Source organism: Schistocerca nitens, chromosome 6, assembly GCF_023898315.1.
Source record: "Schistocerca nitens isolate TAMUIC-IGC-003100 chromosome 6, iqSchNite1.1, whole genome shotgun sequence".
NCBI lineage: Eukaryota > Metazoa > Arthropoda > Insecta > Orthoptera > Acrididae > Schistocerca > Schistocerca nitens.
The window spans coordinates 35,789,830-35,809,985 of NC_064619.1; the positions used below are offsets into that span (position 1 = coordinate 35,789,830).

General features: G+C 44.7%; 1 protein-coding gene across 3 annotated transcripts in view; it reads left to right on the forward strand.

Moving 5' to 3' along the window:
• LOC126263034 (sialin-like) overlaps positions 1-20,156 on the forward strand; it is a 276,453-nt gene that overhangs the window by 56,573 nt on the left and 199,724 nt on the right. For all 3 annotated transcript variants that reach the window (XR_007546802.1, XM_049960003.1, XM_049960002.1), the window contains one exon: positions 18,703-18,936. Coding sequence is in view for 2 of the 3 variants with exons in the window: in XM_049960003.1 (XP_049815960.1) it covers positions 18,703-18,936 (234 nt within the window). In the remaining variant the exon portion in view is untranslated. The remainder of the gene's footprint in view (positions 1-18,702; positions 18,937-20,156) is intronic.

Genomic DNA, 20,156 nt, shown 5'->3' on the forward strand with positions numbered 1-20,156 from the left:
TGTGAAACGTTTCTTTGGTCATCCCATGGTTTTCGTCCAATCACACTGATCTGGTACGCAGACCTTTTCACTGTGCCCTGTGTTTCCCTCTGTACCGCCAAAGGCAGCACTCGCATTTTCACGGTGAGTGGCTTGTCCGACAGAGCACCTGCATTTAGATGAAATCGTTAGATTGCTTAGCGGTTTATAGGACTGGCCAACACTCTGTACCCTGCCTAGAGGCACATAAGACCACTGCCCATTATCTACATCTATAACTACATACACACTCCGCAATCCACTATACGGTGCGTGGCGGAGGGTACCTCGTACCACAACTAGCATCTTCTCTCCCTGTTCCACTCCCAAACAGAACGAGGGAAAAATGACTGCCTATATGCCTCTGTACGAGCCCTAATCTCCCTTATCTTATCTTTGTGGTCTTTCCGCGAAATGTAAGTTGGCGGCAGTAAAATTGTACAGCAGTCAGTCTCAAATGCTGGTTCTCTAAATTTCCTCAGTAGCGATTCACGTAAAGAACGCCGCCTTTCCTCTAGAGGCTCCCACCCGAGTTCTTGAAGGATTTCCGTAACACTCGCGTGATGATCAAACCTACCAGTAACAAATCTAGCAGCCCGCCTCTGAATTGCTTCTATGTCCTCCCTCAATCCGACCTGATAGGGATCCCAAACGCTCGAGCAGTACTCAGTGTTTTATACGCGGTCTCCTTTACAGATGAACCATAACCTCCCAAAATTCCACCAATGAACCGAAGACGACTATCCGCCTTCCCCACAACTGCCATTACATGCTTGTCCCACTTCATATCGGTCTGCAATGTTAAGCCCAAATATTTAATCGACGTGACTGTGTCAATCGCTACACTAGTAATGGAGTATTCAAACATTACAGGATTCTTTTTCCTATTCATCTGCATTAATTTACATTTATCTATATTTAGAGTTTGCTGCCATTCTTTACACCAATCACAAATCCTTTCCAAGTCATCTTGTATCCTCCTACAGTCATTCAACGACGACACCTTCCCGTACACCACAGCATCATCAGCAAACAGCCGCACATTGTTATCCACCCTATCCAAAAGATCACTTACGTAGATAGAAAACAACAGCGGACCTACCACACTTCCCTGGGGCACTCCAGATGATACCGTCACCTCCGATGAACACTCACCATCGAGGACAACGTACTGGGTTCTATTACTTAAGAAGTCTTCGAGCCACTCACATACTTGGGAACCTATCCGGTATGCTCGTACCTTAGTTAGGAGTCTGCAGTGGGGCACCGAGTCAAACGCTTTCCGGAAGTCAAGGAATATGGCATCCGTCTGATACCCTTCATCCATGGTTCGCAAGATATCATGTGAAAAAAGGGCGAGTTGCCTTTCGCAGGAGCGATGCTTTCTAAAGCCGTGCTGATGCATTATGTTTTTGTTTCTGGGTCGCCAGTGTTCTGACTCGTTAGATACGGTCAGCCGCAAATTCATCTCCTGTGGCAGGAGTTCCTTCATCCAAGAGTAGCACTTGCACCCTAGGCCCTCAATTATGTTTTGGATGTATCCCAGTCTCTGTCTTTCCCTACAGTTTTTACCCTCTACAGCTCTCTCTAGAACCATGGAACTAATTCAAAGGTTCAAACGTGTGTGAATTCCAAATGGACCAAACTGCTGTGGTCATCGGTCCGTAGATTTACACACTTCTTTAACTTATGCTAAGAACAACACGCACACCCACGCCCCAGGGAGGGCTCGAACCCCGACGGGAGGGGCCGCGCAGTCAGTGACGTGGCGCCTCTAACCGCGCGGCATGGAACTTATTGCTTGATGTCCTACCACCCTACCCCTTCTTCTTGTCACTGTTTCCCACGTATTCCTTTCTATGCCGATTCTGTAGACAATTTCTTCTTTAATATCTTATCAGTCCATACAATTTTCAACAACCTTCAATGGCACCAAATTTCAGACGCTTCGACTCTATTCTTTCCCGATTTTCCCACAGTTCATAATTCACAATCATGGAATTCTGTGCTTCGAAAGCACATCGTCACAAATTTCTCCAAAATTAAGACCTACGTTTGATTCTAGTAGACTTCTTTTGGCCAGGAACGCCCTCTTTGCTGTGCTTGCCTGCATTGAGTGTTCCCCTTGCTTCGTCTGTCACATGTTTCTTCGCTTGTCCGCTATATTTGACCTTGAAGTCGTAGTGGCAACTTTTCTGTCACATAGAATGTCTGAGTGTTTAAGCTAATTTATACACACTGCAGTGTCTCATAATTTGTGCATCTTTCCTGCTAGTTACTTAGGAAGGAAAACATAGATACAAAGAAGATAGCTGCGAAGAAACCATGGGTAACAGAAGAAATACTTCAGTTGATTGATGAAAGGAGGATTTCTGGTCAGATGAGTATCGGGTAATATCAACAGCAGCAGAAAATGGTATAACAAGTGTAGGATTCGTTATGAATAGGAAGGTAGGGCAGAGCATGTGTTACTGTGAACAGTTCAGTGACCGGGTTCTAATCAGAATCGACAGCAGACCAACACCGACAACGATAGTTCAGGTATACATGATGACGTCGCAAGCTGAAGATGAACAGATAGAGAAAATGTATGGGGATATTGAAAGGGTAATGCAGTATGTAAAGGGGGACGAAAATCTAATAGTCATGGGCGACTGGAATGCAGTTGTAGGGGAAGGAGTAGAAGAAAAGGTTACAGGAGAATATGGGATTGGGACAAGGAATGAAAGAGGAGAAAGACTAATTGAGTTCTGTAACAAGTTTCAGCTAGTAATAGCGAATACCCTGTTCAAGAATCACAAGAGGAGGAGGTATACTTGGAAACGGCCGGGAGATACGGGAAGATTAGATTACATCATGGTCAGACAGAGATTCCGAAATCAGATACTGGATTGTAAGGCGTACCCAGGAGCAGATATAGACTCAGATCACGATACAGTAGTGATGAAGAGTAGGCTGAAGTTCAAGACATTAGTCAGGAAGAATCAATACGCAAAGAAGTGCGATACGGAAGTACTAAGGAATGACGAGATACGTTTGAAGTTCTCTAACGCTATAGATACAGCAATAAGGAATAGCGCAGTAGGCAGTACAGTTGAAGAGGAATGGACATCTCTAAAAAGGGCCATCACAGAAATTGGGAAGGAAAACATAGGTACAAAGAAGGTAGCTGCGAAGAAACCATGGGTAACAGAAGAAATACTTCAGTTGATTGATGAAAGGAGGAAGTACAAACATGTTCCGGGAAAATCAGGAATACAGAAATACAAGTCGCTGAGGAATGAAATAAATAGGAAGTGCAGGGAAGCTAAGACGAAATGGCTGCAGGAAAAATGTGAAGACATCGAAAAAGATATGATTGTTGGAAGGACAGACTCAGCATACAGGAAAGTCAAAACAACCTTTGGTGACATTAAAAGCAACGGTGGTAACATTAAGAGTGCAACGGGAATTCCACTGTTAAATGCAGAGGAGAGAGCAGATAGGTGGAAAGAATACACTGAAAGCCTCTGTGAGGGTGAAGATTTGTCTGATGTGATAGAAGAAGAAACAGGAGTCGATTTAGAAGAGATAGGGGATCCAGTATTAGAATCGGAATTTAAAAGAGCTTTGGAGGACTTACGCTCAAATAAGGCAGAAGGGATAGATAACATTCCATCAGAATTTCTAAAATCATTGGGGGAAGTGGCAACAAAACGACTATTCACGTTGGTGTGTAGAATATATGAGTCTGGCGACATACCATCTGACTTTCGGAAAAGCATCATCCACACAATTCCGAAGACGGCAAGAGCTGACAAGTGCGAGAATTATCGCACAATCAGCTTAACAGTTCATGCATCGAAGCTGCTTACAAGAATAATACAGTATACAGAAGAATGGAAAAGAAAATTGAGAATGCGCTAGGTGACGATCAGTTTGGCTTTAGGAAAAGTAAAGGAACGAGAGAGACAATTCTGACGTTACGGCTAATAATGGAAGCAAGGCTAAAGAAAAATCAAGACACTTTCATAGGATTTGTCGACCTGGAAAAAGCGTTCGACAATATAAAATGGTGCAAGCTGTTCGAGATTCTGAAAAACGTAGGGGTAAGCTATAGGGAGAGACGGGTCATATACAATATGTACAACAACCAAGAGGGAATAATAAGGGTGGACGATCAAGAACGAAGTGCTCGTATTAAGAAGGGTGTAAGACAAGGCTGCAGCCTTTCGCCCCTACTCTTCAATCTGTACATCGAGGAAGCAATGATGGAAATAAAAGAAAGGTTCAGGAGTGGAATTAAAATACAAGGTGAAAGGATATCAATGATACGATTCGCTGGTGACATTGCTATCCTGAGTGAAAGTGAAGAAGAATTAAATGATCTACTGAACGGAATGAACAGTCTAATGAGTACACAGTATGGTTTGAGAGTAAATCGGAGAAAGACGAAGGTAATGAGAAGTAGTAGAAATGAGAACAGCGAGAAACGTAACATCAGGATTGATGGTCACGGAGTCAATGAAGTTAAGGAATTCTGCTAGGCAGTAAAATAACCAATGACGGACGGAGCAAGGAGGACATCAAAAGCAGACTCGCTATGGCAAAAAAAGGCATTTCTGGCCAAGAGAAGACTACTAATATCAAATACCGGCCTTAATTTGAGGATGAAATTTCTTAGGATGTACGTCTGGAGTACAGCATTGTATGGTAGTGAAACATGGACTGTGGGAAAACCGGAACAGAAGAGAATCGAAGCATTTGAGATGTGGTGCTATAGACGAATGTTGAAAATTAGGTGGACTGATAAGGTAAGGAATGAGGAGGTTCTACGCAGAATCGGAGAGGAAAGAAATATGTGGAAAACACTGATAAGGAGAAGGGACAGGATGATAGGACATCTGCTAAGACATGAGGGAATGACTTCCATGGTACTAGAGGGAGCTGTAGAGGGCAACAACAGTAGAGGAAGACAGAGATTGGAATACGTCAAGCAAATAATTGAGGATGTAGGTTGCAAGTGCTACTCTGAGATGAAGAGGTTAGCACAGGAAAGGAATTCGTGGTGGGCTGCACCAAACCAGTCAGTAGACTGATGACCAAAAAAAAATTTAGTTTCATAGTCCATGGACCATTTTGCATGATAAATACTAATGATGTGGAATGAGTCATTTTACATTCACATCACAAATTAATTTCTACATATGGTTACGTGCCGAATATTTCTAAGTATTTTTTTAGAAAAAAAAATGTAGATGTGTGTTACTACTTCCTACCCATGACCATGTACACATTACAATAGTAGACATGCTCCTACAGAATAGAGGGAGTTGTCAGTAGCATGACAAACTGTGTTCTGGGGCATTTTGTTAGTGCAGGTTTACAAACATTCAGGGGACAAACATACATTCAGAGGCAAACTTGATTGATTTATAATCCCCTCCCCTTAACCTTTTGCTCTGGTAAGTGGTTTATGACTCCCTGAGAGTTGATTTAGGACCCCCTGGCAATAATCCATCCTTCTGAGAAACCCCTCCACCTCCACCTCAACCTCCACCTCCCACGCCCTTCTCCCCTCCCCCTTGCCAATTCAAGGACACTTTGTATATCGAATTAATTGTCTAATTAATTAAATCGCTCAATTAATTAACCCCTCATCCTCTGATAAATCCCCCAGCCCTCCCCTCCCATCCCCCATTCCCCTTCCCCTCCTCCATCTGGAAACTGGCAGGAAAAGGACTCAGTCTGTGTTGAAGAGGGAGGATCTCACAACAGGAATTTCAAATCAATGTCTATTACATAGCAAACGATATACCGTTTATTTATAAAATTCAGTTTTCAGGGGTTGGATCTCATTATTTGGTGGGTACAATTCACATCCAGCAACTTCATGTCCTAATTATGTAATTACACAGCTGTAGATTTGAGGTGTTGCCTTATTGGAAAATTTTCTTGTGCGCACTCAACTTGGCATGCAGGTATTGACTGAGATAGTGCACAATGCCACCACCTGAGGACATCCCACCTCCACCCTTCGCCCCCTCCTCACCCCTCTTAGAAAAAAAGGCGGGAAAAAGACTCAATCTGTACTGAGAGGAAGTATATCACGACACGAAATTGATGACAATACTTCATTAACGCATATTCTTTATTTAATCTGGGCTCCCCCACTTTGATAGAGCTCATGTTTGCACCCACCAAATCCGCTTCTCATGATGTAGTAACTGTAAACACCGAGGAACGGAATGATGTGCGGTATAATAGCCACCGTTTGGGATCAGCCACATGTGCGTTTGTCGTCCAGGTGCCGCCACGGACGTCACAAACCGCTCAGTGTCCTAATTACAGATGATGATACTAAATACCACCTGCCACGGACCGGATGTCGGCTGCCTTTGATCGCGTGGCCCCAAATAAAGCATCAAGTGGCGACATTGTGTTTTTTGGGAAATTCCAGACTCGCTTCCTGTCTCTGTCTCTCTGAAATACTACTTCATGCTTGTGTGTGTGAACCAACGTCCCCAAGGACACAGACAGAGGTTTTCATCTCTCCCCAGAATACAGCGCTCCTATTGGTTAATGATGAGAAGAAAGGGAGAGGTGACGCAATTTCGATATCAAAAAAAGAGCGTATTAGTTCATTTGCACTACCCTATCAAATTAATTGTTTAACAATTTACAACAGTCAAGTAGATCACTTAAAACACTCACCTCCACTTTACCACGAACTTTTCTTAGTAGTAAAACATATTTTCAATGTTTGCGTATCACATGCAAACTTTATGCAAATCAAGTAATTAAAATTGTGCCACAAATAGATCGTAGCAATAAATATATCCGAGGTCTTGTATGCACTAACAATTGACAACACAATTACTCTCCTCCATCACAATGTTCCCACTAAACATATCTGGCAGAAGAAGTCCTACCAGTTACACGCACACGCGATTGCGAGAGCGAGAATGTTATACCGTCATACAAACTGTGTACAGCACAAATTTGCACCTGGTTGCGACAGTTGGAACTAATGTTTTTCTAGCGAAAATTGGTTTCACATTAATGCATTATCATACCACAAAGTTTTGCTGCCAACACTGGACCTCCCTGAGTAGCTGCACTAGAATTATAACTACTCAGCATACTGGAAACAAGGAAGGACCCTGTGAAACCCCAGACCTGTGTGCTTCAATTCAGAAGCTTATTGTCTCATAAGATAAACTCAAGAACAGAAAACCTAAGTATATAGCAATTGTGGATTTAAAGAAAGCTTTCAACAATGTTACCTGGAATACACTCTTAAGTTCTTAACCTAGCAGGGATAAATTACATGTAGGTTATCTACAACAACAGGAACTAGACTGTATTTATAAGAAACGAAGGATATGAAAGGAAAGCAGTAGTTAAGAGGGAGTGAGACGGGTTTTTAGGTTATTTAATCTGTACTTTGAGCAAGCACTAAAATAAAACCAAGAATAAATTTGGAAAGGAAATAAAAAGTCAAGGAGAAGAGATAAAATGTTCCTTTATCCACGCTGGGTCTTGTAAACTCCATGGCCGTTAATGATTCTTGATAAATAATTCCAGTCGGGCACAAGCTTTAAGTAAGATAGCGTGAACACGTGGATGCATTTAAGCTAAAAAAATTGAGTAAATCTGCAATCGTCATTCGCCTGGATCAACACACTGTTTCTAACATAAATGATAATTTAAAAATACCACATGTCACTAATAAAGCAAGAAGCGGAACCTTTATTAGAGATTTGTAATGTGTGATCAGGGAAGTACAGTAAACTCATGCTGGTGCTCTTTAAAATAGTATAAATTTTCTGCATTATCCAAAATTCTCCAGAATGAGTCAATTCTTTGGGTTACAAGCTCGAATTCTGTATCGTGCGAGTCAAATATAATCTAGTGTCGAACGTTATCAGAATTGTTAGCTATCTGAAAATGGGCGTGATAGACAGAAACCGGTTATGTCTTTGAACTAAAGCATTTTAAAAGAATTTGTGGCTGGTGGTGTCATTCATCAACGAAGAAATTGAAACTTTCATATTTGCCGACGACTTAATAATTGTCAATTACGGCAAATGATTTAGAAGATAATTTGAATGGAATGGATAGTGTCTTAAAAAGAAGTTACAAGATGAACATCAATAAAAGTAAAAGAAGGATAATGAAATGTTGTCAAATTACATCAAGAGTTGCTGATTGGGAAATGAGACACTAAAAGTTATCACTAAGTTCTAATGTTTTGGCAACAAATTAACTTACGATGAAGGAGACACAGACTATCAGTAGGGAGGAAAACGTTTCTGGGAAAGATAATGTAGCTAACATCGAATATTCGATATAGTAGGAAATTATTTCTATAGGTATTTATCTAGAATGTAGCCTTGTACATAAGTGAAACATCATCATCATCATCATCATCATCATCATTTAAGACTGATTATGCCTTTCAGCGTTCAGTCTGGAGCATAGTCCCCCTTAGAAAATTCCTCCATGATCCCCTATTCAGTGCTAACATTGGTGCTCTTCTGATGTTAAACCTGCTACTTCAAGCCTGTTTGCCCTGACTGCTACATCTATAGAGTTCATACCCAGTTTTTCTTTCATTTCCTCATTGTGGACACCATCCTGCCATTGTTCCCATCTACTAGTACCTGCAATCATCCTAGCTACTTTCATATCCGTAACCTCAACCTTGTTGATAAGGTAACCTGAATCCACCCAGCTTTCGCTCCCATACAACAAAGTTGGTCGAAAGATTGAACGGTGCACAGATAACTTAGTCTTGGTACTGACTTCCTTCTTGCAGAAGAGAGTAGATCGTAGCTGAGCGCTCACTGCATTAGCTTTGCTACACCTCGCTTCCAGTTCTTTCACTATGTTGCCATCCTGTGAGAATATGCATCCCAAGAACTTGAAACCGTCCACCTGTTCTTACTTTGTTCCTCCTATTTGGCACTCAATCCGTTTATATTTCTTTCCCACTGACATTACTTTCGTTTTGGAGATGCTAATCTTCATACCATAGTCCTTACATTTCTGATCTACCTCTGAAATATTACTTTGCAAACTTTCAGTCGAATCTGCCATCACAACTAAGTCATCTGCATATGCAAAACTGCTTATTTTGTGTTCACATATCTTAATCTGACCCAGCCAGTCTATTGTTTTCAACATATGATCCATAAATAATATGAACAACAGTGGAGACAGGTTGCAGCCTTGTCTTGCCCCTGAGACTACTCTGAACCACGAACTCAATTTACCGTCAACTCTAACTGCTGACTGACTATCCATGTAAAGACCTTTAATTGCTTGCAAAAGTTTACCTCCTATTCCATGATCTCGTAGAACAGACAATAACTTCCTCCTAGGAACCCGGTCATATGCCTTTTCTAGATCTATAAAGCATATATACAATTCCCTGTTCCACTCATAACACTTCTCCATTATTTGCCATAAGCTAAAGATCTGGTCCTGACAACCTCTAACAGGCCTACCACACTGATTTTCATCCAATTGGTTCTCAACTAGTACTCGCAATTTCCTTTCAACAATACCTGAGAAGATTTTACACACAACGCTGATTAAAGAGATACCTCTGTAGTTGTTACAATCTTTTCTGTTTCCATGTTTAAAGATTGGTGTGATTACTGCTTTTGTCCAGTCTGATGGAACCTGTCCCGACTCCCAGGCCATTTCAATTATCCTGTGTAGCCATTCAAGACCTGACATTCCACTGCATTTGATGAGTTCCGACTTAATTTCATCCACCCCAGCTGCTTTATTGCACTGCAATCTATTGACCATTTTCTACACTTCCTAAAATGTGATCCTATTTCCATCTTCATTCCTATCCCATTCTACCTTGAAATCCGAAACATTACTGATCGTATTTAAGTGAAACTTGAATTATAAATCGTTCAGTCATAGTGAAGAGGTAGTGAATCGAATTGAAGAGAAAATAAACGTATGGAAAACTCGATTAAAAGACAGGATAGGTTTTTAGGCCACATCTTGAGGCATTGAAGGATAGTTAATTTCATAATGGAAGGGAGTGTGGATGTGAGTGGGGCCGGGGAGCGCGTTTGTAGAGTGAGAACAAGACTTGACTGCAGTAAGCAGATCCAAATGGATGTAGGTTGCAGTATTTATGCCAAGATGAAGCGATTTTCCCAGGATACACTGCTGTGGAGAGCTCAGTCTTCTGACCGAAAATCGCAACAACAACATTATTGTGTGCTGCATACGGAACTACTAGGTCCAGTGACATTAATGTGACCACCGCCGATGTTCGACGTCAGCGTGCAGTAAAAACTCGCAGACGGCAGGCGGCAGCACTAGCAGTGGAGGGAAATAAAGCCTGGAGAGGGAGGAGGGGACGGTGGAGCTTTTGACGTTATGCAGAAACAGAGCGATGTATCTGACGTCCAAAAGAGCATGGTCATTGGTTTTCAGGCAAAGATTGGAAGCATTTGCAACACGGATAATTTTGTAAACGGTTCGTGTGCCACTGCGAATGGAATACACTCCTGGAAATTGAAATAAGAACACCGTGAATTCATTGTCCCAGGAAGGGGAAACTTTATTGACACATTCCTGGGGTCAGATACATCACATGATCACACTGACAGAACCACAGGCACATAGACACAGGCAACAGAGCATGCACAATGTCGGCACTAGTACAGTGTATATCCACCTTTCGCAGCAATGCAGGCTGCTATTCTCCCATGGAGACGATCGTAGAGATGCTGGATGTAGTCCCGTGGAACGGCTTGCCATGCCATTTCCACCTGGCGCCTCAGTTGGACCAGCGTTCGTGCTGGACGTGCAGACCGCGTGAGACGACGCTTCATTCAGTCCCAAACATGCTCAATGGGGGACAGATCCGGAGATCTTGCTGGCCAGGGTAGTTGACTTACACCTTCTAGAGCACGTTGGGTGGCACGGGATACATGCGGACGTGCATTGTCCTGTTGGAACAGCAAGTTCCCTTGCCGATCTAGGAATGGTAGAACGATGGGTTCGATGACGGTTTGGATGTACCGTGCACTATTCAGTGTCCCCTCGACGATCACCAGTGGTGTACGGCCAGTGTAGGAGATCTCTCCCCACACCATGATGCCGGGTGTTGGCCCTGTGTGCCTCGGTCGTATGCAGTCCTGATTGTGGCGCTCACCTGCACGGCGCCAAACACGCATAACACCATCATTGGCACCAAGGCAGAAGCGACTCTCATCGCTGAAGACGACACGTCTCCATTCGTCCCTCCATTCACGCCTGTCGCGACACCACTGGAGGCGGGCTGCACGATGTTGGGGCGTGAGCGGAAGACGGCCTAACGGTGTGCGGGACCGTAGCCCAGCTTCATGGAGACGGTTGCGAATGGTCCTCGCCGATACCCCAGGAGCAACAGTGTCCCTAATTTGCTGGGAAGTGGCGGTGCGGTCCCCTACGGCACTGCGTAGGATCCTACGGTCTTGGCGTGCATCCGTGCGTCGCTGCGGTCCGGTCCCAGGTCGACGGGCACGTGCACCTTCCGCCGACCACTGGCGACAACATCGATGTACTGTGGAGACCTCACGCCCCACGTGTTGAGCAATTCGGCGGTACGTCCACCCGGCCTCCCACATGCCCACTATACGCCCTCGCTCAAAGTCCGTCAACTGCACATACGGTTCACGTCCACGCTGTCGCGGCATGCTACCAGTGTTAAAGACTGCGATGGAGCTCCGTATGCCACGGCAAACTGGCTGACACTGACGGCGGCGGTGCACAAATGCTGCGCAGCTAGCGCCATTCGACGGCCAACACCGCGGTTCCTGGTGTGTCCGCTGTGCCGTGCGTGTGATCATTGCTTGTACAGCCCTCTCGCAGTGTCCGGAGCAAGTATGGTGGGTCTGACACACCGGTGTCAATGTGTTCTTTTTTCCATTTCCAGGAGTGTATATGGTGCATGGCAAAATGGCGCTATCCAAAACCGGTGCTGAGGAAACCGTGGTGGACAGTGGCCCATAGGCGACAGGGGTGAATGACAGCTGTGGAGATATGCGCGGGCGAATAGATGTGCAAGTGTTGACCAACTGAGCGCCCAACCAAGGAACTAATAACAGGGTACGCTTAACGACCCTTCAGTGAAGATTGCTGCATACGGGCCTCCGCAGCAGGCGCCTTCTTCATACACCCGCACTGACTGGCGATCATCAGTGACAAAGGCTGGAATTTGCACACCAGTACCGCAACTGTACGTCCACTGAATGACCACAAGAGGCCTTTACAGATGACTCACGTTTTATGCGTTTACGGCGTGAAACATCTGAAAACAAACACCCTGCATCGATCGTAGGAAGGGTCCAGGCTGGGTGAGGAAGTGTTCCGACTGTGGAATTTTATCGAGGCGTTCCCTAGGTGATCTAGTCACTCTGGAATGCACGGTGGATCAACACAAATATGCTTCGGTCCTTGGGGACTGTAATTGTAACGCCGGAAATGCATATCCTCCTATTTCCATCTATTGTACCATAATTTTTTCCTTATTTTGTTACCTGAAGATATAACATTTCTGTGTCTTTATATATTGTAATTGTTTTAATATATATATACACTCCTGGAAATTGAAATAAGAACACCGTGAATTCATTGTCCCAGGAAGGGGAAACTTTATTGACACATTCCTGGGGTCAAATACATCACATGATCACACTGACAGAACCACAGGCACATAGACACAGGCAACAGAGCATGCACAATGTCGGCACTAGTACAGTGTATATCCACCTTTCGCAGCAATGCAGGCTGCTATCCTCCCATGGAGACGATCGTAGAGATGCTGGATGTAGTCCTGTGGAACGGCTTGCCATGCCATTTCCACCTGGCGCCTCAGTTGGACCAGCGTTCGTGCTGGACGTGCAGACCGCGTGAGACGACGCTTCATCCAGTCCCAAACATGCTCAATGGGGGACAGATCCGGAGATCTTGCTGGCCAGGGTAGTTGACTTACACCTTCTAGAGCACGTTGGGTGGCACGGGATACATGCGGACGTGCATTGTCCTGTTGGAACAGCAAGTTCCCTTGCCGGTCTAGGAATGGTAGAACGATGGGTTCGATGACGGTTTGGATGTACCGTGCACTATTCAGTGTCCCCTCGACGATCGCCAGTGGTGTACGGCCAGTGTAGGAGATCGCTCCCCACACCATGATGCCGGGTGTTGGCCCTGTGTGCCTCGGTCGTATGCAGTCCTGATTGTGGCGCTCACCTGCACGGCGCCAAACATGCATACGACCATCATTGGCACCAAGGCAGAAGCGACTCTCATCGCTGAAGACGACACGTCTCCATTCGTCCCTCCATTCACGCCTGTCGCGACACCACTGGAGGCGGGCTGCACGATGTTGGGGCGTGAGCGGAAGACGGCCTAACGGTGTGCGGGACCGTAGCCCAGCTTCATGGAGACGGTTGCGAATGGTCCTCGCCGATACCCCAGGAGCAACAGTGTCCCTAATTTGCTGGGAAGTGGCGGTGCGGTCCCCTACGGCACTGCGTAGGATCCTACGGTCTTGGCGTGCATCCGTGCGTCGCTGCGGTCCGGTCCCAGGTCGACGGGCACGTGCACCTTCCGCCGACCACTGGCGACAACATCGATGTAATGTGGAGACCTCACGCCCCACGTGTTGAGCAATTCGGCGGTACGTCCACCCGGCCTCCCGCATGCCCACTATACGCCTTCGCTCAAAGTCCGTCAACCGCACATACGGTTCACGTCCACGCTGTCGCGGCATGCTACCAGTGTTAAAGACTGCGATGGAGCTCCGTATGCCACGGCAAACTGGCTGACACTGACGGCGGCGGTGCACAAATGCTGCGCAGCTAGCGCCATTCGACGGCCAACACCGCGGTTCCTGGTGTGTCCGCTGTGCCGTGCGTGTGATCATTGCTTGTACAGCCCTCTCGCAGTGTCCGGAGCAAGTATGGTGGGTCTGACACACCGGTGTCAATGTGTTCTTTTTTCCATTTCCAGGAGTGTGTGTATATATATATATATATATATATATATATATATATATATATATATATATATATATGTGTCGATGTATAATTGGTTTGTTTTGTAAATATTATTTGTATTTTACGCTGGGTCTTGCCTAGGGAAAACTATGCTATCGAACGAATACATCGATAGGTCGTGTGAAGAACGAAAGTGTGTAGGATCTTTGGTAGTGTTAACTCTGCCGCGTGGAGCGCGGGCAGCGAGGGGGAGTCTGGTTGGAGTAGTGCGATTGAGCAGGTGTGTTGTGTGACGCTCCCGCAAGTTGCCGCGCTTTCGGGGTTTGGCAGCGTGTAATTGCGATCGACTGGCTATGGTAGTTTCTAGCACGGTGTCGCGGACGGGAAGCATTAGCTGGCACACATCAAGAGCCCGTTTCGGCTGGTGACCGTGTCGAGAAGAAGGCGCGCCAGCATCCAGCTTCTGCAACAGCGACGGCCGACAATGAGTGACTGTCGCCACCTCGATCGGCGACTTCAAACCTTCAATCGACCAACAAGGAAGACTAAAAGCACGTAAAGTTTCAGAACTGTATGGCAGACCTCAGCTTTTCAAACTGTTCAAATCACAAAATTACAGCAACGTAGCATGAACCTTTGTTGCTCATTGTCCCAATTGCATTGCCAAGCAGGGTCCCTTCCTTTTCCGAAATGAACCCGAGTGTCGTTGAAATTCAAACGCCAGCATTAAAGCATTATAATTCGATTTCACTGCTTTAATTTCAAAGTTCAGTTAAAGTATTCACAGCTGGCTACAATATTTAGATTACACAAGCACAAATTAAGAGTGCGAGTTTTGTTACCATATTTTAGCTTACCTGTGACTGCAGCTCAGCTTGGTACGTACAAAATTTTACTATTGTTAATTGTTCAGAATCATTTAATTCAAGTTCAAAGTTAAATCTCTTATTTCTAAATTGCGTAGAGTCAAGTTGCTTTTGAAATGATTGTTGAGGTAGTCCAAGACTAACCGTATTTTACTTAATTTCGATGTGCTTCAGAAAGAAAGCTCACTATTAACTTCAGTCACTAAATTAACTTTCGATTTTCCGGTTTTATTAATTCTTTTGCTAAATTAAGCCAGAGCGTAGCGAAATTTATTACTTCTGACAAACTTTCAGTTTTCACACTACACGTGTCAACCTTCAGTTGCCACGCTTCTAGTGATAATTATATGTGTAATAACTTTTCTTTTTCAGTTACTATAGTAATTGTCCTTAGGACTGGCGACCGTAATTTCCCCCAAATCTCAAATATCTAATTACCGCTAGTTAATTGTTAACGTAACGGCTGCACATTTACTTTCTTTATTAACTTTACCCCTTTTCAAAATTAATTTCCACCAGTTTCATTTGCATTTTTCCTTTCATTTAGATGTAACCCTTTCCTCCCTCTTTACCGACAGATTAACTTCGGTGACGATTGCTTTCCCAAATTTCCATTAGGTACACGCGGTTTAATTTTTCACTGTCATTAAGGTCGATAAGTGAGGGGGAGGTTACATAATGATCCCGATAGGAGGGAAAAGAAGTATGGAAGTATACGATACTGAGGATAAATTACGATTTTTCAGTAAATTAAACTCAAATTAGTTAAATTTAGTATGGGTGCAACTATGACGCAATGTTTTTTCAATGTCATTAATATGTAATATTCCGATCCAAAAGAGATTGCAAAAGCAAGGTACATTTATTTAAACTGTTTTAACACCAATTTCTCATTAGAAACTGTTATGTTTTGCTCACATAGGCTTATTCAAAGTGTCAACATATTTGACTACGAAATTGCTCGTTATAAAATTTGGCCAGGAAAACCTGATTATTCCACTACACTTAGTATGAAAAACAAATAAGTTTAATAATACTTTTGTACTGTATACTCACGTAATTTACAGATTTGCACTTTTTAACCCCAATATTATACAAATTAGTAAGGTCATATTCAACATTTCGTAATCCAGCTATTTCATTTGGTTGACACTTGTAATTTTTAGTAAATTGCACCATTTATGAATAAAATGTTCTCGGGTTTCCAACCGCGTCAATTGGTTAAAACTAAACGAGCTATCGGCCAAGCACTCCTTGGCCATTGTCAAGTGTTATGACTGCCCGTGGGCTGTTGTTGCGCCCTTATATACGCTAGCTGCCGGCTGTGACGTCACTGGTGCCCGTGACATTGACATATATGGGCATGTTTTGAGTCGGCGTTCGATGTGCCCTCTTCAACCGCGCGATCGCTGGATCTCACACAGCGCTGAGCTGTAAGCCACCGTCTCTATTCAGGGTGTTTGTGGTAATTTTTATTTCAATAGCTTCCTTTGTTAAACTGTCCCAGAAGCCGTTAGTGCGAGCCACGACAGAGGTATCGTCAAATTTTATGTGGTGACCGTTTTCTAACGCATGCTCAGCTAACGCAGATTTTTCTGGACAGCGTAGGCGATAATACCTCTCATGTTCTTTCCTGCGTTGTTCCACAGTGCGCACTGTTTGTCCGATGTACTTCTGGCCACACTCACAAGGTATTTCGTAAACTCCAAGTGTTCTGAGACCTACAGCGTCTTTAACTGCTCTCAGTAATTGACGGATTTTCGTTGGAGGCCTGAAGATCGATTTGATCTTGTGTCTTTTCAACAGGCGGCTTATCTTGCCCGACACAGAGCCACAGAATGGCAGCAAAGCAAGTTTCTTTTCCTGCTTTTCGTCGCTGGTCTTATTCTGATATTTCCTAGAAATCACCTCTTTCACTTGATGGGCGCTGTAGCCGTTCTACCTGAAAACCTTGCGTAGGTGGCTCAGTTCGTGGGGCAGGTTGTCGTCGTCTGATATTACTCTCGCACGATGCACCAATGTTTGTAACACTGTGCGCTTCTGTGCTGGATGATGATGGATGGTAGCGTGCAGGTACAGGTCTGTATGGGCGAGTGAAATGATGAACAGATAGCAGTTGAACTTATAATCGTGCGAATAAATATTCCTTTTCTAGTAAGTTTTCATAACATTTTTAATGAACGGTTAAAATACTCCTATTTAACACTGTTCGCATGACGGGTCCAAGCCTATGTCTGTATTCTACGTCCATCCTGAAACGAAAGAGGTCAAGGTACATGAATTAATAAGTGGAAGAGCGTATTTCTTACTTTGTTTGATACAGTTATTTAACGCTGTATCAACACATTATCCTCGCCACAAAACAACTCGTTAATTTACTTTTGGTGGTGTCTTTGGTTTATATCTCATTCAGTTTACATATAGCGTATATACAAGAAAAAAAGAAGAAGAAAAATACACTACTGGCCATTAAAATTGCTACACCATGAAGATGACGTGCTACAGACGCCAAATTTAACCGACAGGTAGAAGATGCTGTGATATGTAAATGATTAGCTTTTCAGAGCATTCACTCAAGTTTGGCGCCGATGGCGACACCTACAACGTGCTGACATGAGCAAAGTTTCCAACTGATTTCTCATACACAAACAGAAGTTGACCGGCGTTGCCTGGTGTATCGCGACATTGCTGCTCGCTTTGGTCGAGATCCAGTGAATGTTAGCAGAATATGGAATCGATGGGTTCAGGAGAGTAATACAGAACGCTGTGCTACATCCTAACGGCCTCGTATCACTAGCAGTCGAGATGACAGGCATCTTATCCGGGCGGCTGTAACGGATCGTGCAGCCACGTCTCGATCCCTTAGTCAACAGAAGGGGACGTTTGCAACACAACAATCATCTGCACGAACAGTTCGACGACTTTTTCAGCAGCATGGACTAATCAGCTCGGAGACCGTGACTGCGGTTACCCTTGACGCTGCATCACTGACAGGAGCGCCTGCGATGGTGTACTCAACGACGAACCTGGGTGCACGAATGGCAAAACGTCATTTTTTCGGATGAAGCCAGGTTCTGTTTACAGCTTCATGATGGTCGCATCCGTGCTGGGCGACATCGCGGTGAACGCTAATTTGAAGCGTGTATTCGTCATCGCCATACTGGCGTATCACCCGGCGTGATGGTATGGGGTGCCACTGGTTACACGTCTGGGTCACATCTTGTTCGCACTGACGGCACTTTGAACAGTGAACGTTACATTTCAGATGTGTTACGACCCGTGGCTCTATCCTTCATTCGATCCCTGCGAAACCCTACATTTCAGCAGGATAATTCACGACCCCATGTTTCAGGTCCCGTACTGGCCTTTCTGGATACAGAAAATGTTCGACTGCTGCCCTGGCCATCACATTCTCCAGATCTCTCACCAGTTGAAAACGTCTGGTCAATGATGGCCGAGCAACTGACTCGTCACAATACGCCAGTCACTACTCTCGATGAACTGTGGTATCGTGTTGAAGCTGCATGGGCAGCTGTACCGGTACACGTCATCCAAGCTCTGTTTGACTCAATGCCCTGGCGTATCAAACCGTTATTACGGCCAGAGGTGGTGGTTCTGTGTACTGATTTCTCAGGAGCTGTGCACCCAAATTGCGTGAAAATGTAATCACATGTCAGTTCTAGTATAATATTTTTGTCCAGTGAATACCCGTTTATCATCTGCATTTCTTCTTGGTGTAGCAATTTTAATGGCCAGTAGTGTAATATGAATGAGTACATGCTTCGACTGTTTGACAGTAGTGTGGTTTTTGCCGGCAGGGGAGCGAGTTCGACTGGGACACGGAGCTGCAGGGCCTGGTGCTGAGCTCCTTCTTCTACGGCTACATCTGCACGCAGCTGCTGGGCGGCTGGCTGGCGCTGCGCGTGGGCGGCGCTGTCCTCATGACGACCGCCGTCGCCGTCAGCTCAGTGCTGGCGCTCGCCACGCCCCTGGTGGTGCGCCTCAGCCTCTACGCCTTCATCGCCATCCGGGTCATCCAGGGGCTCGTACAGGTACTCGCTGCTCCCAACGGCACCCACCTGCCTGCTCCACTAACTGACCGCGACATTCTACTGTCGAGCTCGTCTCCTCAGTAATACCACTGCTATTAGCAAAAATAGTTTTATGCACCGTCAGCAATTTTTACAAGGATATTTTACGTGCTGTGGTGCTATTCCTTAATAGCATACAGGCATTTACATACTTACACGTCTACAACTCAACTCCGTATGATTAGGCCTCGGGAGGCATAACGGTACTTACCAACCACTTTATCATCCTCAGACGGTAGGCATCACTGGATGAAGATATGGAGGGGTACATGAGCAGCACACCACTTCCCTGGCCATATTCAGTTTCGCCACTGGTACATAATGAAGCCTAGGTCGACAAAAATTGAACACATAGTCGGCCATGGCGTTATAATAGGAACCATCAGTGCATTTTTATGAAATAATTTACGGATGACCTAAGTTAGGATCGCCAGGTGGAAACTGGATCTTCAATACATCCAAATACAAAGCCTGTCTGTTTAAAACAGTGCTACCACTTTAGGTTCATCCCTAGTGTGAAAACATTGTTATGCAAGTAAGTTATTTAATCCAGAATGAGATTTTCACTCTGCAGCTGAGTGTGCGCTGATGTGAAACATCCTGGCAGATTAAAACTGTGTGCTGGACCGAGACTCGAACTCGGGACCTTTGCAATTTGCGGGCAATGCTCTACCGACTTTTTTTTCATTTTGTTCGGTATTGTTCGTAGTGTTTGGTCTAGGCGGACGTCACAAACATCCGTTCAAGTTGATTCGTTTACTCAGTTTTTTTATTACAGAGGGCCCTCTGACCGAACACGCTGAGCTACCGTGCCGGCTGCTGAGCTACCCAAGCACGACTCACGGCCCGTCCCCACAGCTTCAATTCTGCCAGCACCTCGCCTCTCACCTTCCAGACTTCACAGAAGCTCTTCTGCGAACCTTGCAGAACTGTAGCTGTGAGGACGGGCTTGAGTCGTGCTTGGGTACCTAATTCAGTACAGGACTTGCCCACAAAAGGCAAAGGTACCGAGTTCGAGTGTCGGTCCAGCACACAGTGTTAATCTGTCAGGAAGGTTCAACTTATTTAATAACGTAAAAAGCTAATGCTACACGTGAAGAAAACGATTCCTGGAGATTTACTATGACCGTGAATTTGTAATCAGAAAATATGTAAAGAAAAACTGCATGAAGTAAATTAAT